The following is a 20,575-nucleotide window of genomic DNA, read 5'->3' on the forward strand; positions in this document are numbered from 1 at the left end:
AAGTTTAATGCTAGAAGAATTGAATCATCACTGTTAAATTTAAGCAATTTTTGAGAGCATAGGGGAAGTGACTGTATGTAAATTGATAATTGTTTTTGAAAATGTAATTTTTGTTATGTCATTATGTACAGCAATAGCAAATTTGCTATTATGATCACAAATGTATATTTTCGTCATTTCAATTGTAGCAAATGAAAATTGTTATTTTTTTTTCTATTACTTTGAATGGAACAGAATAAACATCGTTGAAAAACAAAAAAATAGTGTGTGTGTGTGTGTGTGTGTGTGTGTGTGTTGAAGAATGCGTATTAGTCTTTATACGTGTGAAATCATTTATAACCAGAAATGTATGGCGACTGGTATGCCTCCGCCGTAATACACGGTTCTCCCAATAGGTCTTATTATAGTTCTTTGACAATGCAAGGTATGGAGAAAAGGTGTAATTTCTGTATCAAAATAGTTTTCCCGCCCAATTTCATTAGATTTGCATTCGAATTAATGAAAAGGTGGTCTAATTCAAGCGATATTTGTCACTGCTCTACTGTAATGGTTCATTTTAATTCTTTGAGCATTCAATTTCATTTCACGTCATTCCTTTTAGAGAGAAATTCATTCAGTTTAATGACTCAAAGTTGGCATTCAATTTCGCGCCAGCTGGATAGACGTTCAATTTGGTCCCTGAAGTACCAATTTCAATTTCATTTTAAGGAACACAACTTGGTACTTTGAACGATCAAATTCAATCAGCATGCACAACTTTCTACGGGTCCTTTTCTTTATACAGTGATATCGGAAAATACAATTTCATTTTCATTTCAAGGTTTCATTTAATCAGTTAATCTTAATTGTATTGAATGTATTTCTTTCCTGTCGACCTTCCTTCCACTCACAATTCATCTCTAATAGCATGGATGTATCCATATAGGGAATAGCCATATCCCAGAATATCTTATACGTCCAAACCCTTACATTTTATTTTTGATTCTATTTACTTCCCCTATTATATTTTTTTCATAAGTTGCCACAATCGACTCAGCTGTAAATAGACCTATTTCACTAAAGGGTTACTAGTATATCGCCAGTTTTGCTTGTTGTCACGTCATGTTTCACCCATTAATTTTGTCAGTATTCGAGATGTTCATGCATACTCTGTATTTTATATAGCAGCGACTTAAGTCTTGTAGGCTTATGAATAAAGTGTTAAACGTATGTGCTTGAAAGTAGAGTTAAACGAGCTATTACCAATAGTATGAGGCAAAAACCAATTTTTAAGATATATTAAGTTTGCATATTCAAACAGATGAGTAACTACAAAGAATATAAGCAACGACAAAAAAAACCAAAAAAAAAAACTGTCCATATTAAGTTGTAAGTGTTTGCCTTATCGTGAATTTAAATTCCTTAACGTTCTTCACGATGGCGCTAATGCAAATTTGAATGCGTTCCACGTGCATCTTTTGATTTGAACGTCCTTTGTACACGTTGATGTGAGAAACTCATGAAATCGTATGCTGATGAAATTGAATGAACTGGTTACCTCTTTGAATGTCGATCTCGATGATCATTCCAATTCAGTCGAACTTGAATGACCGGATCATTAAATCGAATGCAAATCCGAAGAAATTGGGCGGGATAACCTATAGAGTAAAACTTTAGCACTTTGACCTGGCTTTTGACCATTGATCTTTCACCCTAAGACCATGAAATTCAAAAGAGAATCACTGTCAGGCAGAACATGCATATTATAAGTATGTACTGAGTTTCATAATGATATTCCTACAGTGAGCCATTTCCGAAATATGGAGGAAGACGTGAAATTTAGCATTTTCACTTGACCTTTGACGTTTTGACTAAAAACTTTCCCACATAATATCTTTTGGGTAATACATGTATACAGTATGCATTAAGTTTCCAAGAAAAAATCCTGCATACATTGTATGAATATGAGGGACATAGTAATATTTAAAGGAATTGACCTTTACCTTTGAACCTTGACCTTTGACAACCCGAAAACATAATGCCTCCGGCGACACTTCGTGGCGGAGACATAAAACGGAAACAGGACACAAATGCATTATTAATTGGGGAGATTGATATTTTCATAATACCGTATGCAGGAGATATTTAGATTCCTTCTGAGTTGACCAAAAAAAAAAACCTTTACGACAGGAAATGTGATGAGCAAATTTATAATGTGTTACACGTGGCCTGGCACAGGGACAGAATCCTGAATGTGTTTGATCGGAATTTATTGACTTCACATCAATGCTCAGTTACTATAGTAACACGTGAGAGCAGGTCCTTTTTACTAAAACACTCCAAACGTGTCGGGAATATATATCTGTAATGAAATATCGTGGCATATAGACAAATAAGTTTCCTTTAAATTAGATTGACTTTACCAAGCTGGACCATACCGTGCCTCCCGTGCATTACGAAATGCTCTTTGGGGTTCGGGGTTCTGTGAGTCGACCTCGATGCGCGCTACTGTGCAAGATACCGGTAGTGCTTCTACGCACTGAATGACGAGCAATCTCTTTGGTGCTCACACTCAGTATGTACGAGTATTCATCGCTACTGTTACTCGATCAATTTTGCCTCAGAACATTCCATTCTAGCCTCCTTTTCTTTCTCTCTGCCCGCTCTCTTTCTCTGTTCTCTATCAACCCCCTCATTACGTACTCTTTTGGGTAGGACCCAATGTTCCTTCGACATTGCTAACAACCAATGACCAATGAACACTTTTTGTTCATGAATATAAACTGATCGATGTAAATCGATAAACAACATGGGGATGCAGACAACGGTCCCTCGATTTTCAGATGTGAAGAGTAAATAGTAATAGCCCTTTTGATAGACTCAACGTTGTAATTGCTTGTAGACAACATATACGAGAAATAAAAGAAGAAGAAACCACAGACTACCTCATCACAATCATACCCACTACTCTTCATTCTTATTTGTTTGACGTGTGACAAAATCAAATATAATGGATACAGAGAATATATAATACACTGTTTTCTGTATCGCCAGTTTACGGCGCCAGTTTCCAAATGCTTACAATTATCACTGTCACTTCAAAAAAGCCGAATCTCCGAAACGTCTAAAATGTACCAATTTCAGGAGTAATGCAAAATATTTTCATTTACCAGGCTGTATACGCGTAAATTAAATACATCTATGAAACATTTGACGTTTGCCTGATGTCCTTGGAAGATGAGGAGGCCGTTGGAGGCTTTGTTAGAATGCATATTATGGCAATGCCAGGTATATTGACTTCGTATAACATGGATATAAAGAGATTATTGGCATGATCACCATCGATTTACAGAAAGCATTTGACACGGTTTACCATTATACTTCTGGATGAATTAATAATGCGACGGCGTGAACGAGATGACCATGCTTGTGAATGGATTGGAAGGTACTTAAAGGGGAAGTCCATACGATTTTCATAATTTCATATCATATAGTACATAAACTGCCCCCTCCATGTTTAGATTTGAGAAACTAATTGTGGTTCTTGTGCAGAGAAACCAATACATCGAAACCCAAACAAATTACACTGAACAAAGTTGCAGTTTCACCATAAGAATGCATGAGTGGAGCTCATCATAATAATACATGGGTAGGAGGCTCACATATCGCAGAAATGTACGTGCAATTCATTACAATACCGTTTGCTTCACAACGTCACCTGTGTAAAATTTTTGCATGCTTTCTTTCGTTCTGCTTCTTTGAGCCCCATTCGTGTATTCTTATGGTGAGGCTGCTATGTCATCATCCTTGTTCACTGTGATTGCTATAAATTTTGAAAACATTCTTATTCCTTATTCCAATCCCTATACGAATTCTGAAACTCTGTACCCAGTATATTTATAGGCAATTTATAGTTGTTCAAAATAAAAAAAAAAGTGTAAAAAAATGAAAATCAGCCAGAGTTCCCCTTATAGGTATGGTATAGTATTGGTGGAGATGGGGATTGGACTTTTAACTCTTTGCGAGATACTGAGAACATACTCATGAAATAGCACAGAGCCTTTACCATTCTAAGAAGAAATCGGTTTTGGAATGGCTGAAACATCCAAAAACAAAGTAAACCAAAAGGATTATGATAAAAGATTGGTGCCACCTTTCGTTAGGATTGCTCTGTTTTGTATATCTCGGTCATTTCAAAACCAATTTTCACAAAATAGACGTTGAATTCCTCTTGTTTATTACATGCCCTTTCACATTTCATAACAAGTTTCTAATTATCTCACAAAAAACATGTCAGGAACCGGAAGTTAGGTCTCAACCAAACGTATACGATCCCTTTTAGTGATTGGATACAAATTACTTTTGTAAACGGTGTCGAGTCCTCACCTCAAGGGAAGTGTCACCTCCCTGCCTCAACGAGTGAAGTGCGGAGAGCCACTAGGGGTCGAACCTATATAGGACCGCTATTGTTCATGCTATGTCTCCCAAAATGTCCTAGAAAGTGTCGTGCGTCATTATGCAGACGATATTTGCACATCATTATTACTCCGATAAAACACTAGAGGATATTGAGAGTAACGTAAATGATTTGATAAATATCTCAGCAGTTTTCGTGTAACCGCTTGCCATTAAACAGAGAAATGTGAAGAACTGTTAATTGATTCATAAAAAGAACAAAATGTAACATCATTAATGTTTTTATTGATGATGTGAGAATAAAACATGTAACATGGGTGTAAATACCTTGCTGTGCACATTGACAGTTTTGTAAGCTGGGATAAACATGTTGAATATAATCATGGTACATGTGATTACGTTGAAAAACTTGTATGAAAGAAAGAATAAGATATTCTATTTCTCAAAAACAGGCATTGCTCTTTTACAAGAAAATTGCACAAAGTGAATTGGATTATTGCGATGTCGTTTGGAATAATACTAGGAAATAAAAAACGGTCCACCAGAAAGTTCCAGGAAAATTCCGGGGGGGGGGGGGGGGTCGTCCGCCATTTCCCCTTCCCCAGATGTTTCAATGGAAATGCTTGTTGGAGAAGTCACACTTTCTTATGAACGTTTGTCTTATTTTATTTCATTTTATCAATATTCTTATTTTCTCATTTTTACAGTTTTATTGCTATGATAATGAAAACGCCACAAAGTGCGAAATTAAAAACTTGCAAAAATATCGGATCAACTGTCCATTCGCAAAATATCTCTAAGCAAAAATACCAGCGTGATCAATCATTAGTATACTACGGCGTAAATAATTACCGACAAGCAATGATTTCAGCTTGGAAATCAACTAGTTTGCTTGTTGATGTTGAAATTTACAAATGATCAAATCAACCGCTGGATTAGGGCAACTTCCAAGAATAGCAATGGCCTTACTGGATATAACGCCACTTAAACGAAAAACTCCTTGCTTATGTTTTGTGGCGAATTTCTTTTTCAGAGAATTAGTTCCTCGTTGTGCTTGAAGGTACCAGGGATAAAGGGTATCGTATTTTCCAACGTCACCCAAAGGAGATTTGAAACAAATAAATAGACAAAATCTTTCAGGGGGGGGGGGGGGGTTCTTTCCATTCCCCTCACACAAATTTAGGAATATGACGTCATCTTTCAGGTACCCGCATACCATACCTCACGGATGTCAAATCTATTGCCAGTCATTTGTCATCAGGCTACCACTAACTTTTCGACTGAAAAGGCCAATGATAGGTCGCTTTCATTTCGTACTGATCTACTGAAAAGTCTTTTTTTAACTTCCTCTCAACTAAAGCGGTTGTCTAGCCTAAAATGGCTCGTTCCACTAACAGGACAAGGGGTTTGATCAAAAGCTTGTCCCAATCCTATTAAAGGGACTGTACAGTACTGGTTGAGGAGGGGGTTCATGTTTTGAACATTCCTAAGTGAGATAATGAGAAACCTCTTACGAAATATGAAAGAGCATGTAATTTTAAGAAGGATTCAACGTTTATTTGATGAAAATTGGTTTTCAAATGGCTGAGATATCCAAAAAGAGCCATTCTAATAAAGTGTGGGACCCACACTTTATTACGATCGCTTTGTTTTACTTTGTTTTTGGATGTTTCAGTCATTCCAAACCCGATTTTCATCAAATAAACTTTGAATTCCTCTTAAAATAGTATGCTCTGTTCTATATCATAAGTGTTTTCTTGGCATCTCTCAAAAAGTTAAAAGCCCAATTCTCATCTCAACCAATACTGTACTATCCCTTTAACATTATGATAATCCCATCAAGACTTTTCAGATTAATCAAATACAAAATGTCGTCATTCGAACTAGACAGCTCTTCTTCTGTAGATTCATGCAAATGCCTGAAGGGCTTTGGAAGCTGTCTTGGCTGCAATGAATCAGTATCTATAAAATTCAGGAGCACGAAATCACCAAATCTCTTCTGAGATTTGTGTCCCACGCGTCATTTCTGTTCTATCACAAGATGTGTCCGTGACTGCGTCATTTGTGAGTCTCTTCGGGTACTTAGTACCCCTTTGACCCGATCCTGCGTCAGTGCAAGTTACCTTCTGCTTCACAGATATCACAACACAACGAACTTGGAATACATGTGAATTTAGCAACGTGTTAACCCTTTGACTTAATAGGAGAAAAGGTCTGTACTCAAAATTCCGAATAAAATGGAAAGTCAAAATAAAGGAGTGCTTTCTATACCTGAAATGAAGATCACAAACTAGACGTGAGAAGATGGAGCAAGGGATTGGCTCCTTAAAAAAAAATAAAAAATAGAATAGCGAAACATTGACAACACCAATCACTGTTCACTTCCATGTTTTCACCTCCCCCTCCCCATATGACATCGATAGACCCTGCAGGATAGCATCTCATGCCGGATCTCATTATCGTCATTATGTCTCTCAGTGTCTACTGAAGTAATCTCTCCGACGTACTTACTACTCAATGTATGCAAGTTGTACGCAACACTTCACACAATACAAAAATCAGAAGTGATAGCGTGAAGAGTTCTCCAGAGAGAGAGAGAGGGGGAGGAAGAGAGAGAAAAGAAGTTGTATGTATCAGTGCATTTACGAAATCACTGGAAACATCGTACAGTGAAGTGAAGGTGAATATAATACGAACGGCCTCATGTAAATACATGTACACGCTTTGTCAAGTGATATGAGCTTTGTCGAGGATAGTGTTCCGAGCAGAATAATCAGGTTCTGTGGTAGGTTCGCACAACGCACAACGTATACAAGATAGTATTTTCAACGTGATTGCACAACGTGAATGCGTTATAATTCAAGATCGGTTTAAAGAGTGATTCTATTAGTGCATTTCCGCTCCATGAAACAAACATAATCTTAAAATATTACGAAATATTTTCAGGCAGCAGTGATATTTCAATTTGTTACCACTAAAATATCTAGGAAAATTGTGTCAAGCAGTTTCATCACGAATTATTAACCTACGATTTCCTAACTTGCCTTCAAATTGAAGGAAAATAATTAAGCTTTCACACCAAATACCGGTCATGTTGCAAATGAACCTTGCAATGATGACCATTCCTACGCGGACGCACACACACATAGACACCCACAATGTACCTCTTCCATACCTCATATCACGCCACACAAAACTTCACACGTAAAACGATTCATAAAGCTCAAAGTGAGCGGGATCATTCAACCAACGACCAACGTGTGACTTGGGGTGCTGCACCTGATCTACCTGATGTTCATTTATAACGATGTTGTTGCATATCTTACCATGGCATCGTATCCAACGATGTTCATAAAATGCGAGGTAGCATCACCTTTGTAGATGAAAAACCACATCGTTCCTTGGAACTGATCACCGCCATCGAGCAGCACCACATTGTCTACTTGGCGTCTTATTTCATTGATCTTCGTGACTCTCCTAGCGACCCCTCCGAAGCACTCCTGGTCAGCCGCTTCCTCTTGGCTACATTCTGAGCCGTACCGGTTGAACTGCTCGAACCTCGCGTGGACGTCGTTCGTGTGTAGGACTGTGAGCTCAAACTCGGCTTGGCATAGCGTTGTCCATATCACCAACGGAGAGACCAAACGAAATAAGGTTGACAATGTATTAATCTCCATAGCCACAGCTTATGTGAAGAATCGCCTCTCTGAACCAAGAAAACAATTTAGTTGCAAACTTTTTAAATATCCTCCGCGATTCTTTTTATGTATGACGAGACACGGCACGTCTACCATTCGTCCCTCCGCCAAAGAGCAATCAGCAAAATTAACATTCAGAACTTCATAAACAGCAGTGGGTGTCCATCATCTGAGACCATCTTCCTCTGTGCTTGCAGCTGACCAAAGTTCGGCGTACAGCTCCATGTAATGATCAACATCAAATATTTGTCATCAGTCCCTTGTCAAACCTAACGTAGCTCAAGTATACAAGATAGAGTATACCGCTTTGTCAAGACATGTTGCTCAGCCACGTAAACCATCACTGGAACAACTTTTGTTATTCACCTTCAAAGCAAATCTCTTCAATTCATTTGTTCATACACGCTGTTGGAAGAAGCTTCCACTCCTGATGTCAAGGCAATGCGCTACACCGGAATCAAAACTGTCCCGAATTGCTCGACCTCATTCCGCTTCAGGTCTTTAGTGTCTGTTTACCGCTCCACTGTGTACGGGCTCACGGTCTGGTATTCACAATCTAATCCCTTTATCCCTTCTTCAGGGGCGACTCTCATTGTCTTCCAAATACAATCGCCAATCACCCCCGTTATCTGTACATCCCCTTCAGTGTCACCGTTAGCATTACCTTCGATCTGGCGGACGACAGTGGATGTTGTGTGACCCGCCAAACTACACCGCCAGACCGACACTGAACGAAAAAAAAAAAAAAACCCACCTCATTTCATAACGCCGCCCTCAAGTGGCAATGTGCATGGCAGTCTTCCTTTCAATAACGTGAGCAGGTTCCTGTTTAATGGATCTACTAATGCCATCTATATCATAACTCATGAATAACCATGTACATCAAGAGCTGTGATGCCTCATACCACACAAAACAGTGCTCATTTACGTCGATGTAGGGCAATTTGTCAATCAATTGCAATATAATGGTCACATGGTTTCCACGCAGAGAGAGCAATGCTACCATGTGTGGAAATAGGGGATTACATCAAATCTTGTAATTTAAAACCAGCCAAATCTGATGATTTCCATTCATTTTGCTCCTCCTCACATGGTCACAGTAGTAGGTTTCTCTGAATACGCCTACGAGTCTGTCGGGTTTCAGATAACAATGTGAATTTATTGTCTTGAACCACTGTCAAATCGCTCATGTATAACCTCAATTACGTAATCTTCATTGATTCATCTTCCTGCGCTGCCATTTAGTGATTTCGAGGGTTACCATTCTTTATCACAGAATGCAGATGTGAAACCACTATTCACCAGTAAAGGTCATAATACTATAATGCAACGCGAATTTCCCTTCCAGTTAAGAAAAAAAATTACAAATAGCTGGGTAGGCACCCCTGATACAGACATTCTACGCTGCACACTCACTTCTTTACCCCAGCCACCTCCCTGCCCTGGCTGGGAAAGAAAACGCAAAGAAATACTCGACAGTGAGACAGACATAATATGGCGGTAGACAATGACTTTAACTCCTGAAACGTGTCATCGCGTTCACGTTAAAACTCGTTTGTTCATCATCAGCCTATTTGCAGAATGGGATCTCGAATTGCACACAATATTTTAAGTTGATCATCCAAAGAGAGATAGACGGACCGGACACAGTAGACATTTATCGCTCATTCATCACCACCGCCGACAGCCAGTCTGGATAAAAACAAGACGGTGCTTTCAGGGATCTAAATACTATACGTACATGGGCAGAAGAGAATAAATAACTCCCGTGCAGTTGTAGTATATAATATTATGGGAAATCATCGTTCAAGCAATTTCATTTGCGAAATGCACTTATACTTAATAAGAGAAAGGAAATTTTTTGGAGGTTTGTTATTATTTGTATAATCTACCCCCCTCCCCATTTTCGCACATTGTTTTATTGTAAATAGACATCAAATATGGACGTGTATGTCTTACCATCAGGCAACGTCACATGCGTGTCTACATGTGTTCACTTCAGTAATTGACAATTTTGTGACCAAAACAATGTCATGTTTTGGGGTTATCTGCTCCTCATCATTGGTTTGTATTCCAGTGAATTGAGTCTGAAATGGCTCCTCAGCCAAATAAGACCGAAATGAGCGAACTCGCGAAGGTGACATTGATAATCTGCAGAGAATGCCAGTATGTGCAGATCGCGCGTTCCGGTAGACGAGAGCATAATGTCTAATGATTACTCGTACATGCAATAACACGCACACACGACAAAATATGCGCATTAGGAGTGTCAGTACATTATCGAGCACTGAATTTCTTTTGCACTTTAACACTGTCTTTTTCTCTGGTCATCATGGTTTGCGGGCACCTCACCCAGGGGTAGAAGAGGTCATTGGGTACCTTATATAATTACATGTATAGAACTAAGATTCTCACTGGTGAATGCAGCCTGTGAAGGTATAGGCTCTGTACTTTACAAGAGGCTGTTTACGGAGAAACTACTAACATGACTTACCGTAATTGTATGACTACTGTGGAGCCAACAGTGAACATTCGAGATACCAACTTAATCACGCAAATAAAATGAGTTGCAGCTTTAAACGAGTATCTATCCAACAGCGCATATAATAACTAAAAAATACGTGCCTGAGGAGAGAGTTGGCATTTTCACAACGCACTATTATGGCCGCACTAATACCAAAGGAAGAGAGATCGTTCGCCCGTTTATTTGTTCAAACATGAACCTACTACACACATTTTAATGGACTAATAATGAAGGTCTTTCTTGGATCCCATCATCACTGCCGCCACCTGATTATGTGTATCTTACCGAGTACATCGTGCAGATGCTTGGACAATGACGATTGCGTAATCATGCACCATCACTGACAAAAGAACCGTTTCCCGGTTCGGTCTTGGGCTCAACTGCTCTTGAATAGGCCTACACACCTCGGTAACGATGGGGAGCAGCAAACCTCAAAACATGACTTAGAGGAACTTTCCTTTTTTTTCTGTCACACAAAGTTATTGGTAATTACTGAAGTGGACATCTTGTGGATATGTCATGTAACGCTGCTTTTAATGGTAATACTCATGTCGTCTATTACTGTCCATATTATTGTTTACAATGAAACAATGTGCGAAAATGGGAAAATTAGATTACAAATCATAATCAACCTGCAGAAACGTTTTCTGTTGTAGAACACGTGCATTTCGCAAATTAAACTACTTTAGCGATGACTTTCAATATACACTACAACTGCACATGCATTTTCTCGATTTAAGAGTTATCATCAGCGCATGTAGTTTTTAGATTTCTCAAAGAGCCATCTTGTTTTCATCCAGGCTGGCTGTCTGTGACACTTTTTTTTAAATTTTAAGAAACAGGTGTATGAATGATTAATTAATTAGCGATGAATGTCCATGTGTAGTAGTCTATGGTCCAAATAGGCCTTGTATTAAGCCAAAAAAAAAATAATTCATCTACAAATAAGAATTATATTACGTAATCTTTTTCAACCCAAGTAGGGAACTTTCGCAAGCACGACGCGGCGGGTAGTTGAGCGTGCCGTGTGCAAAATTTGCTTCTGCACATGCTCAAATACGAAAAAAAACCTCTTGGCCGCGCTGGGGGAAAACGAGAACGGTTCTCGGCTGAAATAGCGTCCGGTCCCGATGTTGGCACGATTGAGCAGCCAGCCAATTAGCGATCTTCTCGCTATGGCTCCGTCCTCACAGAATAGCGAAACTGCTTAAAAATGGGGACGGGAGTCCGAGGGCGGGGACTGTCCCAGCTGATTGCTTCCGCGTCCTTGCGGTCTTCCCGTTGTGTAGCGAAAGTTCCCTAATTCATCAAGAAAAATGCAGGTACGAATTAGAGGAATTCTGCTATTTCCTACCAAAACGCAGGCTTTCTGTTTAAACATCTCTCCATGGCAATCAGGCTTGGCTGACAATCGGTCTTGTCAAAGTGCACTGTCAATAGACTGGCTTGGAATCAGCATCCTTTAGACACCAAACAGGTGCGAAAAACTCGCATATTCATAGTATCATTCCATGAACCTATAATATTCAGTCTTTAAACCAGGTAGGTGTAGAGAAGGCGCGGAATTTCTTCCAAATTTATGCAAACTTGTTGCGTATAGGTTCTACAGTATGACAATTGAATGCTCAACAGTCAACTGGTTTTGTTTTTCACGCTCCAAGCCGTTCTTCCATCGTATCCAGTTTTGATTATGGAGACCGAAGAAGAGGTCCTTGATTTTGACAATTTTGCATACACTGTATTTCAAAAGGATGTATTGAAATCCTGTATGGAACGTTTTGGTAATACAATGCATGTCATGGCGCGAATTCTTTCAGGTTTTCTTCAAATCTTTTTGTTTATCAGTACCGCAGGACTGAAAAGACAAAAACAAACAAACAACGGGCCCGGAATATCAGTATCGTTTAAAAAGTTAACATTTAACCATCTTAGGGAAGATTTTGTGCATAATCTTGAGCGGCCGGTTTAGTACCTGAATGTGAAATCTTTCGGATTAAATGATTGGCTATAATGCGTGTTTCTGCGTGTTCCATAGCATTTTGCAGTTGAAGAAGTACTTTTTCTTGTGCTGAATTTTGTTCGCATGTCCTGTGATCTACACACTAAATAAGTGCTGCCGAAAATATTGAAATGGACAGCGAACTGCTGCTCGTTCGGTTTGTTGCTGATGCATACTTCAACAGAAAATACTGTCTTTTGTCAAAGCAATTCATCAACACCTGCGATAGACCGCAGAACATCTCCGCAGCACGTAGCATGGGTACAAAGGAGAGATTTTTGTTTCTTCTCCTTCTCGAACACCTCCCTGGTATGATACAGACCTTCACTTAAAAACAACAACCAAACAGAACGTATGCACTTGTCTTCAACCATTCAAGACACTTGACCAGTTTTTGTAGAAGTGCAGAAGGATTTTTTTTTTTTAATTTTGAAATCATAAATTAGTCTTTAATGGCAATACCCCTCATTTGCCAGCCCTCCTCACTTAAACCAGGGAGGTGAAACGAAACCAATTTCGTCTGCAGTCAGCCCTGTGTATAAGATCGTCACGTGTCAGATCAGGGACCCTGGTCAGATGCAGGGGTCGCGGAACCGGGAGGCTACTCCCCGCCCCCACATACACAGCACACTTTTGGTCTGTAAGAAAAGAAGAAAATTGAGAAAAACATAAATTAGGGGGAAAAAATCCAACACCCGTGACTTTCCTGAAGGCCCCGTCCTTAGTAGATTCTAAGCGGGAGTCACCCCACCTTGACCCCCTTTGTTTCATGGCCCCCAAGATACTAGTCTGGTTTCCAGACCCTTTGCCAACTGGACTCCGCGGCGACGAAGTCGCCGCTTTTGCCGAAGGCAATCAACTTAAACTATACTACTTTTCGACGTTGAGGGCGTCAATATCATGAATAGCGAAATAGTCTGGAAGCCAGACTACCAAGATACCGGGTACTCAAATGTGACGTAATTTGAAACTATGAATTTCTTTGTTATTTCCTGTTTGTTTGTTTGCTTTTTAGATGAAGGTGTCTTCCTCTCTTTAGGCTACGACAAACTGCAAGTACAGTGTACTGCTTTGACGCCACATTACAACTGTAAAAGGTCTATTACACGAATTGACAGTATTTTCTAATATGAGTACTACTAGTAACTGTATGACCCTTACTCAAACCCCTTCCTTTATTACTGATGACTTCAATCTATCTATCATACTTTGTTGGATTACCACTTCAATAGGCCATCCTTTTGAACTCCTCTTATACTCAATTAATAAGTCCAAGAAACCACATTTTATAATTCACTATCCGTGTTCAATAAGAAAATATCATCTATGTCCTCTCTATTAGTATAATTGTTTGCTTCAAAAGCATCTTACTTTCTACATTCCACATGTGTATGATTGTTAAATCAGCAACACAATTTTTAAGATACCACTTCTTGTTTTTCTGTTTCTCAAATTGGCAAATTTCAGTAAATTTCTTTGATTTTGTGGCAACTAAATAAATTTGATCAGTCTCCTTATCTTTACTGAATCTTGTAAAATATGCAATGAATTAAAGAGTGCCAGCCTAAGGATAACAAAACAATTTATGCAGTGACATTTCCTAAGGACTAAATGGGTCAACAGACCTGGAATGTCTGGCAGATCACGTGCCTGTAATCTTCTTGTGGGAAAAGGTCTCCAAAGTATTCCAATGATGACCTTTCTGACATCACATCAAGCAGCAACAGACAAAAAATGTAACTCATAAAATTAGACACTCACCATACTTTCGTGTTTATTTCAGACAAGTGGAAAATTGCAAAATGGTTTTAAATAATGCATACAAAAGTTCACACAACCCTGAATAATCAATATATTATGTGTACACATGCAAACATTTTGTGAAAGAAAACAAATACATTCAAGCTCTCCATTCCTGAATTTGATATATTATTGATAAATATATGACTTTTCTTTAATACACTTCAGGAATATAATGAAATGGTATTTGATGAAATGATACATTACCTCTTGCAGTCCATACCTGACTCACATCTCATTATATTTGTTGACTTTACAATTGCATCATATGCTCATGTTCCCTTCAGCTGTCTATGTGACATAACATTTAGCCCATAAGGAGTACACCAACGTCAGTGGAAGCTTTGACAAAACGTAAAACACAATCCTCACACAACAAAAGTCAAGGATTTCACTCCACTCCAAATGAACTCACTATAGAGAAGGTTAACTCTACAAATATTCCATTTTCAGGCATTGGTTTGACGAAATACTTGAGAATCTGTGATGAAAGCAGTCACAAACACATGTATATCATATAACCTGTTGGGAACCATTAGCCAACACATACTGTTCACTTAAGCTGATGAGGGGATGATGATTTTCTACCTGAAAAAAACAAAACAAAACAAAACAAAACACCCTGCACTCCTTTCTGGGACCCAATCTATTGTGAAATGAGACATAATCTCCCTTACCGACTTGGCCACGACACAATGACCACTCACGCCTCTGACATTCATGCTGCTTGGATGCTAGTTTGCAGATAACAGTAAAAATTCATGATGCAAACCTTTGTTCATTTGACCATTTTGTTACAAGAGAGAAAGAGATACAAGTTGACATGTGTAGCTAGAAGGTTTGGACATGAAAATGTGGTAAGGTCAAACTTCACACGCTGACCAAAAAAAAAAGAAAATTCAAAATTATTGTATTCACAAATTTTGACATTCATTAGGAAACATTGTTAACATAGTCCCTCTCTGTTTTTAGAGTACAAAAGACCAGTTCAGTAATGCACAAGTCAGTCCCCCTTCAGTCAATGAATGCCAATTTTTATCAGCACTTTCCTCTTTGACAGACATTTGTCATGATCATAATAATCATTATCATTATGTTTTCATTCTTATTGTTACAATATACAAATGACATACAGGTCTGAGTGCGTCAGTCGGAATTGTGTGCATAAGGTAACTATGGAATGCTTAACCCACGAGGCGAAGCCGAGTGGGTTTAGGCTAAATTCCATAGTTACCGCATGCACACTATATTCCGACTGACGCACGAAAAGACATGTGCGTCATCTGATTTATAGAATGGGTAATTTTCTTGTCAAAAACCCATTTTTCTATCGTGTTACCAGATGACAAAATTACTGGATGCATTTCCTTTTGGCTTGCCGTAAACAAGCATGCATCAGTTTTTACTGGACGCACGGCCAGCCATGCATCAGTATTTACTGGACGCATGGCCAACCTGAGTGCGCGAACGCTTGCTCAGTGCGCAAACCTTTGTTACAAGTACGCGTACTCTTGCTACAAGTGCGCGATAACATGTTTACCACGGTGACTCAGCGTACGTAGCGTGCGGCCAGTAAAAATCAACACATAGCTCTCGACCAATCAGATCGCAGGATTCTCGCTACCCATTCTATAATTATTGTTGACATGAATAACCTATTATGATTGTTATTCGTATTATTCCTGTTGTTGTTCTGATTACTATTATTCATCATTATCATTATCATTATCATAAGTACTCTGGTTTGATCAACACATGAGTACACAGCGCACAGGACATAGTTGCAGTACACGGGGACAATGAATGATTACACTCCCGTGATATCTTAAAATGTATGTAAACACAGCTACCCAGACAAATGTCAACAGACAGGCCTGAATTCACAAAGGTAGTTTGAATTTAGTCCATGAATGTGTGTCAAAGATGATGTATGCTGACAGATATTGAATAACTAATATGCACTGATATGTGCGTGTAAAAGGTATGACTATTTGGTGCTTGTTTTAGTCAATGGACTAAATTTAAACCATTGATTTGATTTTTAAGTGCCTTTGTAAATTTGGACCATAGTGTTTACTCACTGCTATAAAAGTACTGGCTGACTTAAAGCAATGTACATACACTCATCGTTTTTCTGGTATTGCCATCAATGACTTAAACTTGGAGCAATTATTCCAAATCAAATTCTTGAGTCAAGTTTGATCAAATACTGCTTGATCCTTTGTTCAACTTGGGCACAGAGCTTTACCAGAGAAAAATGCTGCTCTATATCCTGTCCGCTAAAGAGCAGTATTCTGCCACATAATATATGCTTTGAACTCCTTTTCACTGCCCAGCATGCATGGATTGTATAGTAAATCCTGTTGATGTTGAGCTTTTAACCCGTTGAGGATGGACTGATTTTGCTACAAAACGCATTTTCCATAGACACCTGCCCAATCATATTCGGGACCCATCCTCAACAGGTTAACAATCGCTGAAAACACAATGTGACACCCTACATCCCTTTTATAAAACACATTCTCATCTATATGAGGCAAGTTAAGGGTGAATTTCAAATGCACACATTGCTCTTCAATCCTTTTCTCCACTTGAATAGATTACACACAGGCCATACCACACAACCTGAGTGTTCATCACATTGCCTACATCACACTGCACGAACCAGCCGGCAACAGTGCTCATATCTCAACCTTCACATACTCACCCCCATTTGCTACAAAACTGCATGGTTACAGAAGGATTCCCACAGTTTAAGCAAAAAATGTGCAGATTCATGGCCAAAGTTGTGAGTGATGCTCGGTGTTAAGAATGTTCAGTTTTTACAGTCCCTTCCCGCCTATTCGGGAAGGGTTGGGAAATTACTTTTTATCCTGCTTAAAGTGGGGGCTCCCGTTTTTTTCAAATGGTGAATGGCACAGACCCACGCAAATCACCCCACATGAAACCACTGTGTATATTACACTTCACCACGCAGTTATCGCACCAATTGATATCAATGCCAATATGTACACATGTGCTACAACTCCAACACAAAACGGCAAAAAAAAAAAAAAATGAAGTGCAAGTGTGAGTAGAAGCTGACAGCACTCAATACTACCACTGGCACAATGCCACCCTATTGTGTAGTCCCAAAAACTATTTTGCACTGGCAATTAGCAAATGTTCTGGTCGTGCATCAGACAGAATCTATCCGGATTAGATTGAAAAATAACAACTGTGGTAGGGAAATAACATTCCTGTGATTATTTCTCTGGCTTTTGCTATCCCCTTTTAGACATTAATAACAAACAATAAAGTGCCTACACCAAAGTAAATGTCCCAAGTACACTATGGGAAGTGGGTTGTGGTTCCAACTATGTGGTAAAAAACAAAAACACATAAATAATTTGTTCCTGTTAGAGTGGTTCCTGATTATTGGGTGAGCACTATAGAAGTTCAAGGCTGCAATTCTACACAATGACCAGTAGGATGAAATTCTGAGAAACAATGCCACCCACTTCAGTAATAGGAAATATTGGCTGATTTGTATTAGGGGCTACAAGCTTTCTATTGCCCTCTTGACAAACGTGTGTACTTGTCTTCAACTAATGCAATATAGTCCTAGCTCTGGCAATACATTGCAGTGTCCCCATCAAGGACAGCCAGTATTTGGTAATCATCATTTTTCCTGCACTTACTACTGTACACATCACAAAACCTTTCTACCAGATTTTATGGTAAATATAAGAATGTAAACCTGTTTATCTCAGTCTTGATGAAGCATAATTCTGAAATCTGTAATCAATAGGTTCAAGTTTCAGATTCTGGCTATTCTAAACGGACAAGCATATTACCTAAAAACATATAAAACTATGGTGTGCCTCTGCCATAATGCACGATTCTCCTAATAGGTCTAGATAGTACATGTGGACAATGTGTGATTACATTTTCACAAAATTGGCAAAATATCAAAATGACAAGTTTGTCACAAATGTGTTGAATGTTCACCTTCCTTGACCTAGGTTTAATTGGATGAATAAGAGAGCATGTATTTGGGGATGTAAGGACTTTAACTTGACTTTGACCCATTCATACCTTTATGCATTGAGTAATTTTCAAGGTATGGAGAAAAAGTGCAATTTCTGTATTGAATAATAAATTGTTACCATTTTCATCTGGCCTTTGACCCTAAAATTCATAAGATAATCACTGTCAGGCAGAACATGAATAAATATGTAGTAAGTTTCAAGATAACTTGAGCCACTTCCGAGATACGGAGGAAAAAGTTAGTTCAGCACTTTCACTTGATCTTTGACCTTTTGACCTTTGAGGCAAAAAAAAAAAAGGGAAAAAAAAAACTTAACAGAGAATCTCTATTGGGTTATACATGCATACACCAAGTGGTAAAAAAAATAATCCTGCTGGCATTGCATAAATATGAGGGAAATAGTAACATTTTGAAGTGTTGCCCTTGACCTTTGCCCCTGACCTTTGACCCCATGAACCCTAAATTCTCTAGATAATCACTGCCAGTCAGTACATGTATATATACTATGTTCCATGAAGATACCTTGAACAATTTCCAAGGTACAGAGAAACAAGAGACCCGCCGGTCTAGCGCTCACCTGAGTATCGCAAGTTCACCTTTCACGCAGTCACTAATCTAAATTATTCTGGGTGGGGCATGGTGCCCATTTTTTATAAATTGAGATCCTGACCCCCTAGGGATGCTACCTGCCAAGTTTGATGAAAAATACATCATGAGGTTTTTCAGGAAGAAGATGAAAATGTACAATTCAGGTCCCCATTTGGACCTTCCCAACCAAACCCCCCCCCCCCCCCCCTGCCCCAAGAGGGGCACCCCTTGATCTCCTATGAACAAACTTGAAAATACAGTCATTAATGTACTCCACTCATAGTATTATCTTACCTCTATAACTTCTGATTCTAGAGAAGATTTTTAAAGATTCCTTCATTTTGGGGGTTTGGGGGCCCCCGCTGGGGGCCCCCTGGGTGGGGAATGGTGCCCATTTTAAGAAATTGAAATCCTAACTCCCTAGGGATGCTACCTGCCAAGTTTGGGTGTGAAAATGGGTCATGGGGTTCTCAAGAAGAAGATAAAAATGTACAATTTAGGCCCCATTAGGACCCCTCCTCACCCCCCTCCCCTGGGTCCCAAGGGGGGCACCCCTGATTCTGCCATGAACAAACTTGAAACTACAGTTAGTCAATGTACAAACTCATAGTATTTAACTTAGCTCTATCACTTTCTGGTTCTGGAGAGAGAAGATTTTTACAGATTCCTTAAGTTTGGGGCGTTTGCGGCCCCCTGGGGGCCCCCTGGGGTGGGGCATGGTGCCCATTTTAACAAATTGAGTTCCTAACCCCCCTAGGGATGCTACCTGCCAAGTTTGGTGTGAAAAATGGGTAATGGGGTTCTCAAGAAGAAGATGAAAATGTACAATTTAGGCCCCATTAGAACCCCTCCCCATCCTCACCCCCGCTCCCCTGGGTCCCCAAGGGGGGCACCCCTAATTTTGCCTATGAACAAACTTGAAACTACAGTCATCAATGTACTAACTCATAGTATTAACTTAGCTCTATCACTTCTGGTTCTAGAGAAGAAGATTTTTACAGATTCCCTTAATTTTGGGGGGTTTGGGCCCCCCTGGGGGCCCCCTGGGTGGGGCATGGTGCCCATTTTTAACAAATTGAGTTCCTAACCCCCTAGGGATGCTACCTGCCAAGTTTGATGAAAATCGGTCTTGGGGTTTTCAAGAAGAAGATGAAAATGTAAAAGAGTTTACGCACGACGCACGACGCACGACGGACGACGGACGACGGACGTACGGACGGGACGACGGACGACGCACCGACGCACGACGCACGACGGACGCCGGACGAAGGGCGATCGCAATAGCTCACTTGAGCCTTTGGCTCAGGTGAGCTAAAAAGTGAAATTTTTATATTTTTACTTGACCTTTTGACCTTTAACCTCATGACCCCAAACTTTCACCAGAGAATCTTAATTGGGTAATACAAGTATACACTAAGTTTCCAGAAAATATCTTCAGGCATTGCATAGATATAGTGGAAATAGTGAAATTTTATGTATTTGACCTTGACCTTTTGACCTTTGACCTTGAGCATGTGCACCCAAAAGTTGATAGGCACAAC

General features: G+C 39.4%; 1 protein-coding gene across 1 annotated transcript in view; it reads right to left on the bottom strand.

Annotated features, from left to right (window-relative positions):
- LOC139738783 (snake venom 5'-nucleotidase-like) overlaps positions 1-9,097 on the bottom strand; it is a 99,737-nt gene extending 90,640 nt beyond the window's left edge. The window contains exon 1 of the mRNA XM_071649421.1: positions 7,722-9,097. Coding sequence (XP_071505522.1) covers positions 7,722-8,072 — 351 coding nt within the window. The 5' untranslated portion in view covers positions 8,073-9,097. The remainder of the gene's footprint in view (positions 1-7,721) is intronic.
- Positions 9,098-20,575: the final 11,478 nt, after the last annotated feature.

This window comes from Diadema antillarum, unplaced genomic scaffold (genome assembly GCF_040938485.1).
Source record: "Diadema antillarum isolate AM-2024a unplaced genomic scaffold, OU_Dant_1.0 seq00000768_RagTag, whole genome shotgun sequence".
Lineage (NCBI taxonomy): Eukaryota > Metazoa > Echinodermata > Echinoidea > Diadematoida > Diadematidae > Diadema > Diadema antillarum.